Source organism: Pygoscelis adeliae, unplaced genomic scaffold, assembly GCF_000699105.1.
Source record: "Pygoscelis adeliae isolate BGI_AS28 unplaced genomic scaffold, ASM69910v1 Scaffold68, whole genome shotgun sequence".
Taxonomy (NCBI): Eukaryota; Metazoa; Chordata; class Aves; order Sphenisciformes; family Spheniscidae; genus Pygoscelis; species Pygoscelis adeliae.
In genome coordinates, this window is record NW_008825501.1 from 4,375,374 (window position 1) to 4,397,443 (window position 22,070).

Here is a 22,070-nt window from a genome sequence, read left to right on the forward strand (position 1 = left end):
GCAGTCCTGCAAATCTTTCCACAGTTTCTGAGCTGTGAGGAGAAACATAGCATGAAGTGCTTGTTTGGGAAAAAAGGTAACGATTTATAAAGCCAAATGCATTCAAGATATAAACAGCTCTAGGCCTACCAGGACTGCATAGAAAGAGAAAATTGGAGAGGAAGGCTAGAAGCATTAGAAATACTTTGTAAGCTATAAGAAAAAACAGTTGAAACATGCTTTGACAGACTTTTATCTATGCCTACAAAGCTTTGGACAGGGCAAGAGGGCAAGGGTAATTTCAGACCTGCTAGGTTGGAGTTGTAGACTAGGTAACCATAAAAGAAATGTCAAGGCAAACCTCAATATAATATCTGAATTTGCATTTGTGGACAAAAGTACCTGTAAGTATAGAAAAAATAAATAATGGGATCAAAGATAAGCTTGATAGAACTTTGCACATGAATCATAGAATCATTAAGGTTGGAAGAGACCTCCAAGATCATCGAGTCCAACCGTCAACCCAACACCACCATGCCCACTAAACCATGTCCTTAAGCACCTCATCTACACGTCTTTTAAATACTTCCAGGGATGGTGACTCAACCACTTCCCTGGGCAGCCTGTTCCAATGAAATCAGAAAACAAGTTCAGAGAAGTCTCTGTGTATACATTTATAGAGTGATTAGGAAGACAGAAGAACGAGAGGAGGTGAACGCGGATTGCTGTACCATCAGATGCTGATTTGACAGTTAATGGGCTGAAGGTTTCCTGTTATCTGTTTCTACACTTTAGCACTGTAGATGTGATTACACCAGATATCTTTATACTAGGTGCTAACCTGGTACAAGATACATGTATTTAAAGTTGAAGGGCTAAAGGTGAAAGGTTAAGCACAGCAAAACCCGAGAGAAGTACTGGCATCATCCCAAACACAGCTGCCATGGTGCTGTTGGACTACATGGGCTCCTCTGAACTGTTTCCCACGGAGACCCCCAGCAAGTCACATACCACAGGCAAGAATAAAGTCATCATCTATTCTCAGAGAAAGAGATCCTTGTTTTGAACTTAACACCATCACAGTATGGATGGCAGATAAAAATACAAAAGAATGGAAATGAAATGTTTATAAAGGCTAAAAGCCTGACAAACAGCTCAATGTCCAACAACATGTTTTACAAAAAAAAAGAAAGATCAGCAGAATAAAAAAATATTCCTGACGCTGATGAAGTTAGAGAATTGTTGCTACCCGCTTCCTGAACAGAATTAAAAATGCACCCCTTCCTTCACAGGCTCCTGAGAAGTAGGATCTGTCTGTGCAATTTTGTTAGTAGGGAACGACTGAGAGGCCAGAATCAGGCCAACATCTGGATACTCTGTGCTGACGACTTTACTTCTAGCCCTATTATAAGCCTTTAAGACTCTTCCAGCAAAAGAAAGGATCAAGGGCCCAACCTACATAAAAGGCATAATCTTAGGTAGGTGGGCTCTGGAGATCTGCAGATGGAAGCTACTGAAAGAGAAAAGCAGGTAAGAACATTTGGTAGAGCACTTGCGTAAGTAGCCTTCATTTCCAGGGTATAATCTGCTATCAGCAGGGATGCAAATCAAGTACCTAGCTATCAGAAAAAAAATCTCAAGCAACCATGTTTTCAAGTCTTTGGGTGCATGCATCTGAGAAACGTTCTACCACTTAATTTAACACGTCGTACCTCTAGTCAACATCTTCTCTTTTTAAACTGCATATATAATTATAGCTCGTCTGTAAACAGCTCAAATCAGATGGGCTGCCTTACAGATTTGAGAAAGCACTTATTGACCAAATACATCATCTGTAATGTCCTTTTCAATCATCAAAAGCCACAGTGAAAATTTGAAAGGCTGTATCTATAGTGACTACAATTATTTTACTGTTTAAGAAACAGGACAGAAAACAGAAGAGCATCTTAACTTTTCCTTTAGCAAAGGCATGGATTCCTATGATTCCTACTCCATTACAACACGGTCAATTAACTTCACCCATTTGATTGACCCAAAACTTGGGTTTAGGAGGTTTTTTTTCCTACAATCTATGTATTAACGGAAGGACTCATGGGAAGCCAATCATAAAACACTATTCGACACCATATAATGCAAGACAACAAAAGTTGCAGTTCTACTAAAAGAGAATAGGTGTTTCAAAGATGTCATTAAAAAAGGAGGTGGGAGAAAAGAGCTTACCTTCTGCTCCTTTTCCTTGGCAGCACTGAGTTCAGAAAGGGAGAGTGACAGTTTTTCCTGCTGCTCAGCTAGGTACTTCTGATAAAGGCTCAAAAGTTCCTGGCATTCTCTGTACTGCTGCTGCAGAGGTGAGACGGCAGAAGTTAAGGGAAAAAACACTCTTTAACGATTAGTTAGAGTCAAATATATACCAACCTACTCTGCGTAAATCTGATTTACATCCATAACAGCTCAATTTAAAAACAGATACTGTGTGTTTGAGTACTGCCTAATGATGATAAATCTGCCTAGAGATGAATGTTCAAGTACAACCTTCTTTCTACTCAGAGAATGGAAAAAGAAGAATTGCACCAAATTCTTTTATCATTGGAAAAGGGACAGCAACAGGAGGCAGGTGATGACATTGTTTCAGTTGGAACAATTACAACCCTCTGATTTGTATTCAGCAAAGCCAGACACTACCAATGTTTATTTATAAATAAATATACAGCCAGCCAAGTAAGTATATAGTCCGTTTTTAAGCACAGACATGGATTCACAAGCCCACATACCCAAATCCAAATCTCTTTGCTTGAGCACCAACGGCTCCAAAACGCACAGCCACAGATGCAGCGCTACAGGCCTTTCAGAGACCAGCAATGATTTTTGGACAGTAATCTGGAGAAGCAGCAACTGTGGTGTTTGCACGGATATTAGCAAGAAACAGTGTCCTGCCTTGCTTGCAGCATTGAAATTCCAACAGGAGATAAAGCTGCTCTTCACCTGTCATTGTGTAATTCCCTCCCTTGCTCATGTAGCATGGTAAACTATTTATGCTCCCCTCTCTCCCCCCTCACTTTTAATTATGCGTGCAGATGGGATAAGGGCTCGCTGTCCAAAGAGATTACTCTGAATAAATACTTTAATAACAAGTCACTGCAATTAAGGTAGGGAACAAAAACTTCTTCAATCTATAAAATGGTGTTGAGTTACAGATTTCCTTAACATTTTTATGATCTAATCATTGCTTCTGGGCAAATTCATGTTGCAATCATTTTTGCCAATCATGGCTGCATAAATAACTCATTGCTTTGTTATTCCCTGTTATGACCCTGAGGTTTTTTTTTTCCCCTCCTTCTTCTTGTTCTTTTGGGGGAGGGGGGGCCTTGCCAGGGTTTGTTTTGTTTGTTTTTCTTTCCTTTAAATAAAAGGCTACACAGAGAATAAGCAAAACATTTTAGGAAGGAATGGGAGGTTATTAAATCCCAATGTTTAAATCAATCAGGAGAGCTCCTAGAACACCTTTGCTCAGCACCTGGAAATATGGGAGGGTACAAACAATGGTCTAAACAAGCTAATTGCTTTCCAGAGCCAGCCTGCCTGAAGCCCAAGCCGTTTTACATTTCAGTTCATTTTGTCAGAGAGCACCAAAAGGCTGAAGTGATTTGTGGTGGTCTCAGGAGTCTCTGCCAGCTATGATGTATATAAAAGGAATTTTTTATTCCGGTTGTAACCATAGGCAGTAATGTTTATAGTAGGTGAACATATTAGCCTGGACGCAGGGCATGAATTTTACTCTAGAAAAAGCTAGTTCATTTATACAGCCTAAGAGTTAAATGTCGGTATTTGAAGACAAATTATAGGGAAATTCATTTAAACCCATGTTATGTGACAGAATATAAAAACAGACAGTCCTATCTTTATCAATTTTTTACTGCCCTCTTAATTCACTTTGCTTCCAGCAACCCCTTCCCCACAAAACAGATTTTTACCCTCTTCTCCCTCCAGCTAGCACACTGCTGGCACAAGGAATGAGTACCCTAAACAGCCTTGGGGCACAGGACTGACGGCCATGCACCTACCCTCGCTCTTGCCACAGTGTTAGTATCAGTCCTGCTGGAAAGCTAGGCAAGATTGCCCTCACTCCCAAGCTTAGCGCATACACGGTGCAAGTGTACCATAAAAGAGATGCCCAAATTGTGTTTTACAGACTGCAGAGCCCTTGCTGTGCACACAATGCCACCACCTCTTGCTTGCAGCTGCCAAATTTATTTAAAATACAGCTTAAAAAATGACATACAAAATTAACATTAGGAAAGCATGCAAGCAAATCCTGATTGTCCACGGGTCAGTTATGTGACCATGACTGGGAAAGGCAATAGTTAACATGAGCTTGAATGGCAGCTGAGATATCCCTGAAATTCTTCTAAGATTTGGTCAGCACCGTAACTGTTAAAACTTCCTGTATTAGAAGATTAAAACCTTGTTCATTCACACAATCACTCTACACTAAGTAATGCAATGTCGCAGCCACCATAGTCTAAGAGTCCAAAGTCTTGCTTTGCTTACTAAGTAAGTAAACGTGAGACTTCAAATAGGAAAAAAAATAAAAACATTCATTTGTTTAAGACACATGCAGAATAGCTCTAAGTACGATAATTCTCCAGCATAATGTGCTGGTACATTTACTGCAGAATATGTTCTTAAGAAAAAAAAGCCTTAATATTAGATCTTATTCTTCCATTCTATTGAATTTTTGCTAAAAGCAGCAAGATGATCTCTTTTTTCCCCCTACAAATTAGCCAGGCAATATACAACACTGCCACAAAAATATTTAAGTCATTCAGATATAACAAGGGCACACGTACTATGACAATACAGTCTCTAGACAAATACATAGGTAATGACAAACACTTTCATAATCTGCTCTAAAAAAAAAATGTTACAAGGGTGAAAAAAACCTATAGGACAACAAGTCCTACAGATTTGCATTCTACAGAAAAAGCAATGTGCCTAAATGCTCACATCAGATATTTCGCTATGCATTCAGGAGCACAAATATTGGATTTACAAGATGTTAGTTACCTGAGAGAAGTGGTACTTGGTATTTCACTGAACGGTAGTTTTACGTCCAAGAAATAAGCGTGTGAATTTATCTGAGTAATACATTTTATGCAGTTTGTTAGTAAAGTATTAAGGTTATACCGGGGGGGGGGGAGAGACAAAAAAAAAATCAGAAATGCAAAGGTTAAGATTTCAGCAGCCACATTTACATGTCATACTGCAAGTACTATATATTTTATAGAATAAATTAGTTAATTTTGTCACTGAATGTAAGTCACAGAATTAAGAGTTCATTTATGGCTCTTAAGAGATAATACCCTCAGCGGAGATAGAGCTGGCTTTGAGAAGAGGGACTGCTAGCATGCATCAGTGTCACGCTTACAGAGGCCAGGAACAGTTTTCCAGGGAGAGGGACGTTAGGCAGGGAACAAAGAGCTTTTTCTTAGGGGTGAGGTTTCATGAGAAGGCACAGCCAACGTAATGCTCAGCTGCTGCCACAGACACACTCCCGGCTCACCCCATTGAGTCTCACTCCCTCAACTCACACCAGCTCTGCAGCTCTCCAAAATTTCTCACTCACCCCGAGAGCTCAGCAAACTGAAACAGCAATGCAAAGGGTCAGTTAAGCGTAAGAGCTGGCACAAAGTGAGCAGAGGGAATAGGCTGCTGAGAGAGGAGGCCACCTCTTCCAGGAGCAGTGACCTGTCTGGTAGGGTCCATCCACCTTACAAAGTCTCAACCCTATTCTCTCTCCAGCTCCACTCTTAAGCCTCAGGCTTTTAAGTCTGCTCTGTGACTACACCAACTACTCCCAGCTTACTCATTGCTGAAATATTTTTAGCCCTCTCAGGTTGAAGTAGGACAGACAGCTACAGTTCCTTGCTTTCTCAAAATATTGGGAGAAGAAATGCCAGTCTCTACCATACCCACTGACACCCTGTACTGTTCCCAGTACACTGTTTCCACTCCTTCTTTGACTGTAAGTGAAGCCCAGCTTAAAATCAGAGTGTTTTGGTCCAGAGCATCCAGCAATTTCCTAGAAAGCTTGAGTTCTACACATCAGGCTCTACATCCTTCTGTGAGCAACGTTCATGCTACAGCAGTTCAAACACCCGCTGGTCTCTTCATCTGGAGTCGAGGTTTTCAAAATGTTGCCAATACCAGGCCACTCTGCAAGGGCTATTTGCTGAAGTTCTGCCTTTCTCAAATCACTCTCTTTTAAGGGGCAGGGGGGAGGAAGATAGAGGACTTTTTCTTTACAGAGAAGTTTTTTTAGCCTGTATCATTCAAGGAGAATTGTTTGGTTTTACCTCCCTTTATTTTAAAAAACAAAAAAATTAAAGCAGCCTGCAATCACAGGAGTTTGAGGCTGGAAAAAAGTTTCCTAGAAACTATTATCAAGGGAGGAAAACACAACTAATGAGATTTTTTTGGCAATCAAACTAATAACAGTTTTTTCAGAGTGGTTGTGAGAACTCCTTACCTTGTGACTCCTTCCTCACTAGCTTGTCACAAGCATTTTTGGGACAGGCATAAGCTCTAGTGTTCCCTTTTTACATGTGGAAAAACTGTGTCACAGGGAGTCTTTGGGCATGTCTGTGCACACAGGTGCAGCCCAGCAGTCCCACACTACACAAGCCGGCTCCAGGACACAAGTCTTGTAGCTGTAGGGTAAGTTAGCACAGCTCAGGCACAGCACTAACAGACCAGATTCACCTTGCACTTGATTAACTTAGCATGCAAGTTTGCCTGCATTCACCCATGCAGACAAGCCCTAAGAGATTTCCCAAGCATCAAACAAGATGCCCGGGGATGACTGATTCCCGTAGTCCCTGACTGTAGCTCCAGCTTGGACCGTCCTTTCATTCAAGGCTGCATACTCTGATCCATGTCCAGAAGAGAACAGAAGAGCTAAATCTCCATCTTCAGCAACAAGATGCTCCATTCCCATCAGCCCCTATATCCAGTGGAAGATTCTCTAGAGACTCAGCGCTATTATGATGAAGATGAATAAAGATGAATAAAGCAAGCAAAGGAAGGAAGAAGTCAAACAGGCGCAAGTTAGACTTAAATTTAAATAAGATAGCAATAACTTACACTTTGTGGTAGAGAAGCAAGAAACCTTCAGGGATATGATTTCAGCACATGATGAAGAAAGCTTTTTGACATCTGCAACATGATCTAGTAGCCACAAAACACTTCTTCTTTTAATCCCTGCTTAAGGACATACAGCTAGAAAGCCGACTAGTTATCATCATACTGGCAGTTTCAGCAAAGACCAAACTCTCTTCACTGCCTCGGGTAGTCCCTTCAAGACAAAGGCTGTGAAAAAACTAGACTGAGAAGGAAACAGGCGCTGAGGAAGTACCACTGACACTAAGTTGCTGAAGCTAGGCCGAGCAGTGAAAGACAGGTCTTCTGTCTCCAAAGAAAAATCTATTCAGACAAGTTGCAGGCAGACCTGAGCTTGTCTGCCTGCCCTCCAACTAGGTGTGCATAAACCAGACCTATTCAAGGAGCCGTGCACAACCACAGTAGCACAGCATCAAGCACTTCATGCCTGATCTAATGTACCTTGCTTTGATGTTTTTGTGGGTTTTTTTAGTTTGGCTGCAACACCAACACTACACCATTTCCAGAATGCGGCTGGACTGTGTCTGGCAACTTGAACAATGCCAAAGCAAGCTCACATCTGTTTAACAGACACACCTCTGCATCTACGTACAAGTACACACCTTGTACTACTATGGCATCCCACTGCACTGTTACTCAGCAGCCCAAAAATGCCTTAAAATGCTGCTGCAAGAGTAAGGAAGCATTTCACCAAACTCAAGCAAAGACTAAGACCCAACATAGCTGGGTCTCCAAATAGTACTATACTTGTACCTACAATAAGGCTTAAGCTACATTTAAATACTCATAATACAAGGGAAGAATTCGCAGAGTCTGCAGAGCCCCAAAGGCCCACGACAGCCTCATGGCAAACTCCACTACAAGTGTGCTCAGTTTGAAGTGGGCCGACATTTCTCCATGCATCACCCAAGCATATATTTTTCATATTTTGACACATATGACAATGAGGTTTATTTTCTACCTTAATATTTTGCATATCAATAGGAGAAAGATACCATGCCTTTTGGGAAAGAAGCAATATGTATGTCATTCTGATTTCCACCTGCAGGCTCTCTTCTTCCTAACCAAAGAAAGGATTAAAATAATGCAGCTTCTACTACTTATATATGAAAAGTCATATGATTAAAAATAAACTGCTGGTATTAATGAATTAACATCTAAAAGGAACATTTTAAAATATAAACTAAGATATTCTAAGCTCCTTCCTTTAGCATTAAACAATTACATACTTCACTGGAAGCTGACCCACATTTAATTTTAAAATACAACTTGTGTTTAATACACACACAGTCCTGCGCTTTCACAATCTCATCTCAGAAAAGCAACAACAGGACTGCATTTTGGAAATCAAACTATCCAGGCACAGATCAAAGTCAACCCTAACATGTTTCTTCTGCCTTTAAAATTAAGAGAAATAAAATAAGTGGCTTGAACCTATGTGAATCATTGTTCTGTGAAAGGGTAAAGACTAGTAACTTCTATGAAGGTTTATGATCTAAACTCTGAAGATGCTGCAAAGACTGAAGGTAATAAAATGTTTTATGAACAACTTCACTTTGCTCGTTCTTATATAACGGAGTTTATGTGGACTCCTTGGCACAGTGATGCTAAGAACCTGTAGGGAACTTTCTGCGCATCCACTTTTCAATGTATTAAAGAAATCACCTGGTGCGGGTCTGAACCTTATGAGCCTTCAATTCAAAACACAATCTCTTTCTGATCCAAAATCCTCAGGAAGCACGTTTCTGAAAACACTATAAAGAAGCAAGTCACATACAATAAGATAGAGTGATCTCTAATCTGAAGCCCAACAGTTACATTTTAATTTACACTTGAATATTTTAATGTTGTTATCCAGTCAGTAAATCAACTCAAGATGCAAGAATAAAAAGGGAAGATGCATAGGGAAAAAGGTCACAAGGTCCACAAAAGTTAAGAAATTCACTTCTGTTTGAAGCATCAGCATGATGTTGTTGAATGCCACAGCTCTCATATAAAGGAATTGCTTAATACATTCCCATTCTGTTTGAAGGGAAATTAAATTTACATTCTTTGGGAATATGGTATTGTAATTAGTTCATGACTTGATTACACTTTGAAGTGAGCCAAGACTGCTTATGGCGCATACAAATTAGTTAAGTTATGGTTACCTACCTGAAGAGAAGCTACAGAGTTAAGAACAAAGTTAGGGATAAAGCCAGGGCAGTCCTTTGGAGCTTTCAGGAAGCATATGTAAAACACCAAATTCAAATCTAGTCTCTGAACTTACTGATGTCAGGTGGGAACAGAAATAAAAAACAGTTTCCTAAACAGCTGAATGACTTATTTTCAAAAAATAATCTTTCCATCTCCACCCATACCACCTATAGGGCAACTGTTAAAATTGGTCCTAAAAAAAGGCAATAAAAGATACAAGATTTCCTACCCTGGTTAAATTCTCCAGGATGATTTATTCCTAGCACTTAAAATTTTTTTAATTTCTTTTATAGACAGACTGTGGTTTATATCATCTACCAAGATGCTCCGTTCCACCCAGATGATGAAATTCCCAAGTTCGCTTTAAACATATTGAAAAATACTGAGATGCACAATATAAATATAGCGCATCTAAAATTTGCCAAACAAAAAGATAGCCAGTATGATTTAAAGAGAGCAAGGAAAGCATTTAAACCTAAAACTAATTCCCAATATAACACATGAACTGAGAGAAGTCTCTATCATACTTTAAAAATGCAAAAGCAGTTCAGGGTACAGGATTTGATCCTATGTATTGAAAATCCTTTCCACAGGATATGCCAATCAAACTGGACAGCTTAGCTGCCATATTCTCTGGTTCAAAGGTGGGTAAGGACAAAAATATCACACGCCATCATATGCCAGCAGATGTGCCTGGATCAATAAATGCAAATACCACCTCAGAGCTTGCACTTTCCATTCCAAGTGGAAAACACATCTCCAGCCTTATCTTCATTAATACAAACAAAAGGATACTTACAAGCAAAGAAAAAAAGAAAATAAAGGTTTATTCTGCAGCCTGGCTGTGCTAACAACTTTATTCTAGTGAAAAGGAGAGAAGAACTCAACACACAAAAGGCAAGTTATACCACTACACACACTGGTGAAAACACACGTTTTCATAAGAATGAACATCTGATGACAGAAAACCTAAGAACCTGAATACGCAAAATACAGACCCCACAGATCATCATAACAGGCTACTGGTCCTGGCATGGGCCATAAAATTTTTTCACTTTTGGCTGAAGAACTGTGATGGCAGGAGATTTTCCTTCACTGGCAAGAAAGAGTTTGTTCAGAACATACTCACTCCTTTCAGGGGAGCTCTGCCAACGTCTATAGCGACTTTCAGGATTTAAAGATTTCCTTTGGCATTTGCTTAGATGGCACAGCTACCCAGCCTCTTCCACTGGAAACTGTTAAGGAACTTGTTACTTATGTATTTGTCTATCAGCCTGTAAATGTACGATCATTTTTTATGGAAAAAAGGAGCCTGGACATTCAGCCATTTACAATTTCTGTGCAAAACAGTCCCAGCATCTGAGAACAACACCACACACTTCATCATGTACGACAGAAAATAATCTCAACCTGTGCTGTGTGAGAATATGAAGCCAAATGAAAGTATTGCACCTATCACCATCCATGCAAAAGAGTGCTATTTATTCCTTTTACATATTTAGAGTGCAAAATTAAACAAATAAAAGGAACACTACATAATTTAGCTTTCATTTTCTATCAAATTGCTCATAATTGTAACCATAAAATGATAATATTCTACCATATGTGCATCTGCAAAGCTGACGAAAGCACCGGTCAGCCCCTGAGACAAGAAAAATGGACCTGTCGCTCCACCTAGTGACCTCGCTGGATATTACCACTCTCCTAACTGAACTCGCAGAGTGCTTGTCAAATTTTGAGGTTAATTTTGTTACAGAGAGGGATCTAACACGATACTTTGAAACATGAAAATCCGCTGTGCAATCCTCCTGCTACTGTCCTTCCTCAAATTACACTCCCCTCCACCCACACAGGCAGCCACAGTTTACATAAAATACTCACCACTGGAAATATTTGCTGTTTTAGTTGCAGGCCTTTGTGAGAATTAAAAAATCTTTCACAGTAACCACCGTTAGTGTTTACACAAAGCCATTTGTCATATCAGTACTAATCGATATTAAAACAGGCATGTTCTTCACTCTAATTTGACAACGGAGCTCCTGGCAGAAGCCCGAGGAGAGATGAGGTGCTTTTAGCCTATATGGGAATTGAGGTATCTGAGAAAGGATGCTCAGCCTCTTATGTTTAGACACACTTAGAGGAGTTATTTAACAGGATAAATGTGAGCTCAGAGTCAGATGTGTGGAGGAAAGAGGATGAAGAGGTAAAAGAGAAATGGAATGTAAAACCTGAACTTACTGAGAGCAGAGCTACAGCACCTCCATCTCAATTAAAGAACATGCATAGTAAATCAAAAAGGTGTCTGCTTTGCAGGGAATGAGAATGTAAGATCACAAAACATCAACTCATTTTATAACGAAGCTAATCAGGTTTGGTCTCAGTTACTATCAGAATGGAGATCACCTGAGAATACACAGTGGTGTCTGTCTTGTTGCTTCCTTGCAGGAAACAATCAATCACCACTCTTAATTTTATATACTTGATGTCTCTCACTGAACCTTTTTCCTTACAGCCCTCAAATGGGAATAACGCTGAGGGACAAAAGCAGACTCTCCTTCAGCCAAGCTCCAACCACCCCCAGAACGAGAGGTTCCTCATTCAGGTCCACACAGGAAAGGAAACCTGGCCGCTATGGGGAATTCTTTTGTTTGCTGCTTCCTCATGTGGTTGCCTCTCTGTATCAGTCTGCATCAGGCTTGGGTATTTCAACTTTCTTTTTTCACCCTTTTAAACTAGAACATACTCAGATAGGGTCCCATAGATTTTAATCTGACTATCTGCAAACGGTGCAAGTGGCAAGATGAAAAATCTGTAAGTGTTGCTGGATCGAAATAGAAAAAAAATAAATGCCAGCGAGCCAAGCAATCTTGCCCTTCTTATGGAACTGCCTTCAGTATTATAGCTAGAACAGCAGAGAATGTAAAAATCACAGATCATTCTAGATAATTTAATTTTTTTCTTTTAAAACTATTACTATTTTGACAGTCTTTCTAGCCTTGTTAGAACACAATCTGTTTGCACGCTGCTGATGAGAGAAATGCAATGCCACTTTTCCTAAAAGGCAGCTGAGGTCAAATCAAACTCCATACAAGCGCACTAATACTCGTTTTAAAGGAGGTGTCCCCAAACCCAAAAAAGGAAAGTATTCCACGTCAGAGTGCTCCAAAAATGTTCTTTTCCATTATGTGCTGTACACATCTCTAATTAGATAAGTATTTCAGAATGACATCAAAGGCCTCAGAAAGTTGGTCCTTTCTTGTAAAAACTGGCCTTAAACATGCCAGACTGAAAAGCACTGGTTTCACTGAACTGAAGCCAGTGAAGAGAAGATTTAATAACAGCCTCATTATAAGGTTCATTGTTGTAGGACTATTTAATATACAAGATTAACACATCTTATCTCCCACTTTCACTGAAACCTATTATACCCCTCATTAATATATGCACATTTCTACATCATTTACAGCACTAAGGTCTCAAATGGTATTGTCTGAAACAGGCTGTGTTCTGCTGCTCTTCCTGGTGGTAGCTCTTTTTGCAATAACAGTACTCAAAAATAAGCCTCACAGCTCAAACTGGAAGACATGGCTAGGTAAAGTTAACAGGGCTGTTTAAAACTGAGAGAAATTAAAAATGAAAATCATTTCTCTTGCCAATGCTCCAGATTTCATTTCTTGACTTCAGTTCCCTCACACCCAGACCAAAAGGTGACACATCCACATACTGTAAGACAGGAAACGTCTACCTTCCCAATCTAACGAATAATTATATTCTTTCCTTCTGACAATTTGAGATTTAGAAGTAGATAAAGTGAACCACAGCTCCTCAAATTAACAGGCATTTTAAAATTCTTTAGATCTGGATCATCAGAGAAGAAAAGGAAGCTGTATGGTACAAACAGTACAACACTATCCCAGATTACATACATCTGTGTCCATAGATATACCAGGACAGACCAGAACAATGTACCTTAGTATTATACGAAGTGGAGGGAATCAGATAAGGAAAAAATATACATTTTTACATTCTCAGTAGACCAAAGGGACCAGGTTGGCCCTTGTTCTTGAATAAACAGGAGAACTGTTAAGAGCCAGATAAATTCAGGACTCAGCAAGACAGAAAATTTCTATTGGAAGCATTTCAGGACAGAGAATATGCATTTGTCCAGCAACTGAACAAACAGATTCAGGCGTTTACAAGCTCTTCTGTACTTCTACCCACCAGGTTCCAGACAAAGAATCAGAGATTTTTCACAGAGTTCCCCTAAGCTTTGGAACTGCTCTCCAGAGGAGGCTGTAAACATCTGAAGTTTAGGTGGACTCAGCTAAACAAATTCATAACAACAGAAAAATCCATCCGGTGCTATCAAACACAGAGAAACATTCTGACTGCATTTTTTAATTACAGGTTTGTGGACACTGGGAGACTTTTGTGAGCAAGTATTACGATTTGGTTATCCTGTCCTTATATTTTGCCACATGCTTGTGGCCAGTGTCAGCGTTAAAACACCAGACTTGGTCATTTGACCAGGTACAGACATTTTATGGTCTCATCATACTACAGTTAACAGGTTAAATATATTAAAACTTGCTAAGTATAGTGAAGATACCTCTTCTCCAACCACCTGAAGAGAAGTGCTACCACTCGTAAATTGTTAGAAAGCATGTTAACAAAATTCCCTTTCCCTCACACTTGATTTTCTGAAGCTACCCTATGCTAACAAAAAGATTTCCATATCAAATGGTTAATATTTATTGAAAAGGAAGAAAACGAATGACCTGGAATAATTCTACTGGGAAGCATTTATAGCAAAGACTTAACTTCCAGGAGCCAAACATACAGCTCCTGGGATTTTTCTACTGTTCTTGGAGACAAAGATGCTTCCTCTTGCTGATCAGTTTTGTATTAGAAAAAGGGTCTTGCCAGGACAGGCCTATTCCCAGAGTGACACTGACACATTCACATTTACTTTTGTCTTTTTGGAAGTTTACATGCCTTCAGGAAAAAACAAGTTTCATGAGGCTCTGGAAGTGCTACCTCCTGAAAGAAAAACACTCATCTCATCCCTATATCCTCACACTTATTACTACAGAAGAATAGCTGGCATTCTGGAGGTCTTCCTGGCTTCTTACGTGGAGCATACCAAGATATCCAGCTGGATGTGTATAAACGAAGGAAGTCTAGTGTATTGGTGGGGAAGAGAGAGAACCTCTTCTCCATAGCTATGACTTTTTTTTTCCCCCATTATAGTTCTCCATTCCTCTTAGAGAAACATTGGTAAGTGTTAGCCTTGAGGATATCAATGCTGGAGGGCTGTTACTCCAGAAGACAGGAATTCTGAAATCTAAACTCAGAAGTGCTCATCAGAAGAAAAAAGAGCTGAAAAGAGTTTGCATAAAGACAGTTACTGGCAACAAGGAAATGATACTTTCAGATATCCTCCTCTCACAGGATTAATATTTGAGTAAGCAAATAGTTCTTTGGCAAATTCTTTACTTATTGCAATACAGTCAGAATCAGAGTCAGATGCCTCCATGCGTACAGGCACTCTCCATAAAAACAAAAGCAGAAAAATCTGTGATCCAGCGGGTCTGCAGATAATGCTGGGCTCACCACGGATGCTTAGAAGGGCTTAGTCAAGTCAGGCACTGAAAATGCCTTCTTGTAAAATACATCCCCATGATTACAATACCCTTCTGAGCCATCAAACCAAAGACACTATAAGGAAATGGGTAAAAATATTCAACACTAGAAGATTTTATACAATAGGGGCCTATAAAAATCAGAGAAGTTACAGGTATTTTCCAGACCATCAAGGTAACCTGCACACCAAGCTATACGGGAATGCCTGTTTCTTGCCAACAAGTAGGAAAGGAAAATCAGTGTATGTGAACACCTTGCAAGGGCACTAGTCTAGAAGTGACTGGCTTTCAAAAAGAGGACCATCAATAAAAATAAATAAATAAATAAATCTACAGAGCTACTTTCCTCACAGAAGTTCGAATTGCAAGACAGGAAACTGTTCAGTGAACAGTTTAGTGAACCAAGAATACAAGGTCTCCGGTGATACTTCTGCCAAGCTCAAGGCACAAAAGCATGAACATTCAGTGAGGTGTTCTCATTGATAAACATTGTGGAGACCATGGACGAGCGACAGCCCCCGAAGAACTAACTTTTGAAGTGCAGGATTAATTTAGAAGTCAAGACTGCAGCAGAGCTTCTCAGTATCTTTCCTTAATTTCAACAAATCAAGGAAACACCCATACCTTTTCCATCTCAAATGGAAACTTACTCTTGCGCTAATAGCTAGGAAGCTTCACCACTGCAGTATCTGAATAGCTTACAGGTATCAGTGGACTTACTGTCATCATCCTTATATGTTCACTCCATAAGGAAGGTCACATTTCATAAAGGGGAAAGCGAGCTACAGAGAAGGTACATGATTTACATAACTTCACAGAAGTCTGTGCAGTGCAAGTAAGAGAATTCACATGTCTTAGATCTCAGAGTGCTTCCACAACAGCTTGCAGTGCTATTATTTCAGGATCATTTTCTGAACTGTTGTGCCCTGTACTGGCAATGTAGCTTTGTGGCCAGTCTCCTTAACAGTCTAATCTCTATCTAAACCAGAAAAAAAGGAACCTGCGCTTTCCTCTTTTTTTGACAGTTTTCACCAGTAAGACATTTCATATATTCTTGCCCTCCCCTTCCAAGGATTAAGGTGAGGGAGAACTGAAGCAAGATAGGGGCAAAAATTAAAGCAGTAACTGTACCATAACACATCTGCCTCTGAAGTGAGAAGGAACAGACAGCACCAAAACATCTTCAGATCTGACAGGTTGCTCTGCTACCAATCTGCACTAGCAGGCAAGACATGTCACTCCATGACAAGTATCAGAAATAAAGGAGCTTAATGCAACTGCAAGTGTTTTAAATGATTTCTCTCTATCGTGCAACAGGAGACGACAAGCAGTCCTAACAAAACACTTGGAGATTTTTCTCCCGAGCTTCAAAGCTTTAAAACTAGCACTTTGTGTGTGCTTGTTCTTTTAATGTCTGCATTTATTAAGGAGCAAAACAACCATGCATCTGAAATGCAGAGAAATATGGATCCATAAATAATGCCACATTCCTATTCGCACCTAATCTAAATATTTATGTAATAATTTACCAGCAAAAGATGCAAACTATTCTTTAAATGTTAAATTGTATTAAAGGTTAACCACATTACATGTTTTGTTATGAGGCTCTGAATTATGTTTAAGACAAGTTTTTATTTTCAGTGGAAGTTTTGGTGTTGAAATGGATGGACAGAGGCAAGGAAGTCTAGTCACCTCTCAAAGACGAATGCTGATGTTCAGACTTCTTCAATATTTTTTTCAGTCTACATAGCCATAGGCCATGCAACTCAGCAGCATACTGATTGAGAGAGGAAGGGCCACCTTCTTCACAACTAGAAGAGCTACAAATAGATCTATTAGTGAGACTTGATTCTTACAGCAAGACTGATGATGCTGAGTTTCACTTAGAAAAGCAGCCTGTACTGAGATCAGCACCAAATCAAAAAGACTGTGTACACACCCCCAAGAGAAATGTTAAACGTAACAGCAGAACAGCCCTCAGTACAAATACATGCCCTCGGATTTCATAAGTGCTAGATGTAGCCTCATCTTGTCAGTAATGTAATGCTTATCTGCCCAGTACCTTACGCAGAAATTCATGATCCACTCCTCACTCAGTCCTACAAAATCCAGCTTCTCTTTTAATTTATATCCTGCTACAGTCATCGTCACATATTTATGGTCTTAACTGTTCCCTTTGGTTCCTCCTTGAGCTCTCACCATCGTGCCTTCTGTTCCTAAAACCTTTAATATTAGACATAGTTTCCAACTTATCTTCTATTTTCTCTCTTACACAAGGCTTTCTTTAGAAATATTACTTTACTGACTTTGTTTCCAATTCTCTTGATCTCTACATGATCTTCCACACTGAATACTTTCTTCATGTCATCACTTTCCTCAGATGCAAGACCTTTGAAGCTTACTACAGACTCAGCCATGTAGGAACTGACACAAAGATTTTCTTGTGTTTTGCTTTTTCACTAACAGAGTTGCTTCCATGTACACTACACTGAGTAAGATCCACTCTTGTGTGACTGTTTTGAGCCTATCAGTCTTCCAGAGTTTCCAAGGTTGTAAAATGGAGGGGGAAAAAAACACATTTAAATTTAAGCGGTGTTCTAGGAGGAAAATATTTTCCAGTTTGGAGGATAAGAACAAATTGAGCACTACTGTCAATATTACCACCTCCTACCCTGAAACCCGTGTGAGAAGAGAAATTCCCCAGCTCTAAGCACAAGGTATTCACAAATAAACATTACAACCCTTTTTAAATGTATTCAAATATGAATATAAACAATAGGAACAGTTAGAAAACACTGCCCAACTTCTTCACATTTCCTTTGTGACTGTTAAAGCACATACCTCTAACTCATCAGTAGGAAAGGCTCATTTTTTCCAGATACAGCTAATCAGACAGAGTAACATGAGGAGATCTATTAATGTTCCCTGCTTCAGCGAGACATTAAGTGCAGACTTACTGATGGAATCTGCATTTTTGGTTCTCATTTGTTCTGCTTGAATAAGCTTACCAATCTGAGGTAACATTTTCAGACACTGGTACTTTGAACATCACTGGTCTCTGGGACTATCCTTTTTCTCCACCTCACCATATCTAGATCAAAGAAACCTTGGGGAAAAAAAAAATGTAAAAAGCTGCAAGCATAAACATTCGTTCTTAAGATGCACTAAAACCTTTCATTTCAATGGTATACAAAAGTACTCAGAATGTATTACAGCTGATCAATGCAGAAAAGAGGTATAGAATACTACTGAAAATAGACCTTATTTGTATGCACGCCATACAAATATGTTAAAGTATGTAGTTAAATATGTTGTTGGAGTTAAGTAGCTTTCATAGAAGAGAATCATTGCAATTATCAGTGGTAATAGCAAATCCTCTCCGATACAGATGTTTACTTCCTGTTCCAAGAACTACAGCAGGAAACAACCCTGTTAAAAATATTTGTCTAGCACCAGCCATTGTGTTCCTATTTGTTACCCTTAAGTGTACAACCTGTAACAAAAATAGGTAGCTTTTTGTCTCCCCCCAGAATAACTCAATGTATTTAAAATATTTAGTCAACAACCAAATGCCTGCTCCCATATTTTGTTGTAAGCCTCCTCTGACTACAGTCCTATCTCCTCGGTTTACAACTGGAACACAGAATTAGTCATCTCTAGGAAACAGATAGCATTAGCTTTTCATCACAAAAAGCTCAATTAAAACCCATTTGAGAGAAGCTGAGCCACCACTTTACTGTATTTTTTCCCTGCCTCTTGATAGCTAGGCTGAACCTAAATATCATTAACGGCTGTGAACACTAACATGCAAAGCCTATCTATAGCAAGTGCATCTATCAGTTTTGTTGCACGGGGAAAAAAAGAAAAGGGGGGGGAGCGCCATTGACATACAGACACAGTTTCTTCCCGATGCCCACATGTCTACTTCTTGCTGATCTCTTCTGGAAAATGGAAGAGGTGGAACTGTCTATCCAATTTCTTAGATTTCACAGTGCACCTTCTATTTCTTCGAACATGGCAAATACTGTCTCTACACAATATCCCTAGTACTTATAATGCAAAACACTTTATGACACTTCTAGCTCTGGGAGAAGAGAAAATGAAGCATGAAATAAGAAATATACTAGCAGAACAATATTCATTGACACTGGTAAGTCTGTATACTGCTGCACTGGGAAGTATTAGTATTTGGGGGTTTAGGCTTTTTTTAATATAAGTTTTCCCAGCTTTTCTGATGTCAATGGTATGTCAGTCCTTGCAGCTTTTCTCATGTAACATGCAACCGAGAAGCCAAATTCATCAAATCATGCTCAAATCCAGCAGATTTATATGTTCTCATTCAAATGACAAATATTTTTTTGGCTCTGAAGTATGAAATTCTCCTCACAGTTCTTCATAAATCCCCTGCCCTTGCAAAAAGATGATCACATTTTTGGAAGAGTCTGAGCCCAAACATAGAACTAGCAATAATCTTTTCTTTCCTAGCAAGAGTCAACATAACAGATTCACAAACAATAAAGCTATAAACGCAGAACAAAACCCATAAAAGAACATCTTGACTGACCAAAGATTGACCTTAGTTGAAAAAGCTTTTAAAAATTATTCTTTGTAGCTTGTACTGAAATTGAAAGAAAGTGTCACAAAAACATCATATTCTTAAAGTCCCGTATATACAGGCAATACACAATTTAACCTGTGCTAACTTGGTCAACCTTACACTGATACTGGATAATATGCTCTTGCACTGTTTTTAATGTACAAATGCTAAAAGTCCTGCAGAAACATACAGGCAATAACAGAACTCTAAAAATGGTCACATCTAACAAGTAAGAGTTGGGCAAACTACAATTAGAAGAAAATACACTGCAGACAGAATAAATGCTTTTCAGGGCAGACTTCTGAACCTCGGTCCCAAACAGGGAGTGATCCAAATCAGCTGTTTACAGCATGTCCTGATCTGGCATTTGGCAGGAAGGTTAGTGGGACTCCACACTACCATGCCACAGAAAACGTGGCGGCTGGCACTTCTGCAGCAGGTACCCAAAGCAGAAGCAGATTTACTTACATCAGCTGATCAAGACCGGAATGGATCGTATATGGCCACCTAGTGCCTCATGCCAAAAATTCAAAGTAGTCTGAAAATCACAACTGGCTTTTCTTTTGGACTATAACCACCAGTACAAACCCCTTCAGATTCCACTTGTACTGTCGCCACCTTCCTAACAGCTCAGGGAAGATATTCCTCTTATTTTCTTTTTCATGGGGAAACTCTTCCATATATTAGAGGAAGGGACAAAACAGATCCACACATCATTGGGTGAACTACAGTTAGAAACGTGGCTAGAAGTCGTTACAGCTAACCGACAAAGGCTTAAATCTTTTATTACTGATTTGCTTGAATAATACATCAGACACGCACTAATGTAATAGGCAACGTGAAACACGCAGCCCTGATTTACCAAGGATTCTTTCATCAGGAAATATTTAAAGTAAAAAAGGTATAAAATAAGTAACAAAAAAGCAAAGATAAATGTTACAACATTCATTACCACCAGGCCCAGTACAATACTGACGGTGTCATAGCTACAGCATTGGGAATTTACACTGTAAACAAGTAATAAACATTCAAAAATCACTCCGTTTATCTCCGCTTTTTTGTTTTCTTTCATTGGCTTGGGGAAGGATCATTCACACCTGCAGTTTTACTCCCCTTCAAATCTACCTGGACTTTCTTTGAAGGGAGAAGTTGATATTTCACAGCTTCTAAACCATTTTCAAAGCCTACCACTTTGGTCCTGATACATTTCCAAAGTACAAAAGGAACTACCCCAACTACCATTTACATGCTAAAAAAATATAACTACACAATTTAGGACATCAAAAGAATTTTCTCATACTTTGCAGCAACCTTATTTATAGACTGCCATAAATGGACAATAGTATTTTATTCAGTTTCCTTAAGGCAGGAGGGATTGGATACTGCTAGGGGAGACAGCAAAACCAAAAGACAACTTTCAACATCCAATGTAGGTAACGATGCATAGATGCATTTTTCATTTTGCTCCCCAAAAAAATGATGGGGTCTTACTCATAAGAAACAGTATTGAAAAAAAGGTGCTGAATGCATTCTTTGCATTAAGGATAGTATACACTTGATACAAGTGTCTTGTTTCTCGCTACATTAATGAAGACGTTGACTAACCACCCTAAAATAATCCCATGCCACAAACACCACACACCACTCATCACAGCGGAGATGCTGACATTTGCTGCAGGGCTAGTACTGCTGCACTGAACTTGGGCACATAATCCACCTCTTTTCTAATTTAACTAGAATCTATTCTAGTCTGTAGAAGAACTGCAATCTTAACTGCACAATATGTATATTTTTCCCTTGATTGCGCCTACTTGTTCTTTCAAGGGCATTCCCATTAGGAACAAACACTTCTCCATCCTCTCTCCCCCTTAAAGCAGAGTGAAAATAATCATATCAAGGGAAACTTATTACTGTTTCCAAATTGCGTCTGGCTCTCAGCAGGCACACTCTCCAGGCAACAGTTTTGCCGCTACATTATGACTTTTCTTTTTTTTTCCCCCAGATGACATTTTGTACTGTAAGTAGGTAGAGGAAGGACAGATATATGTGATTTGGGATAAGACAGAACCTCCTGAGTCAAGTGAAATGGCAGTGTCTCCCCTCACTCTGCACCCTCCTGCAAAGAAATTTCGTTTTCATTCTAGAGAATAATTTCTTAGCACACTGCACCAAGCACAAACACAGATCCTTTCACAAATTAGTTTTTTAAGAGAAGGATGAAACCTGTAGTTTTGTTCAAGTTTGGAGCTCCCGGTTACCTTGTATAATGAAGAAATAAGAAAAGGCAAAGGGGGAGAACAAAAGAAACCCCAAAAGCAATCATTTGATTTCTGGCTACCTGGACAAAGCACACGTTGTCTAATGCTGCCATCTGCTGTCTACGTAGAACGGCAATGCAGCTCTGGCTGTAAAAAACAATTTTCAGGAGTATTACCCAGACTGTTCTCTTCCACAACTAGCATCTCCTGGATCACCATTTT

At 39.4% G+C, this 22,070-nt stretch overlaps 1 protein-coding gene across 1 annotated transcript in view; it reads right to left on the reverse strand.

Annotated features, from left to right (window-relative positions):
* KIAA1328 (KIAA1328 ortholog) overlaps window positions 1–22,070 on the reverse strand; it is a 148,432-nt gene that overhangs the window by 78,418 nt on the left and 47,944 nt on the right. The window contains exon 6 of the mRNA XM_009331558.1: window positions 2,200–2,327. Within this exon, the coding sequence (XP_009329833.1) occupies window positions 2,200–2,327 (128 nt within the window). The remainder of the gene's footprint in view (window positions 1–2,199; window positions 2,328–22,070) is intronic.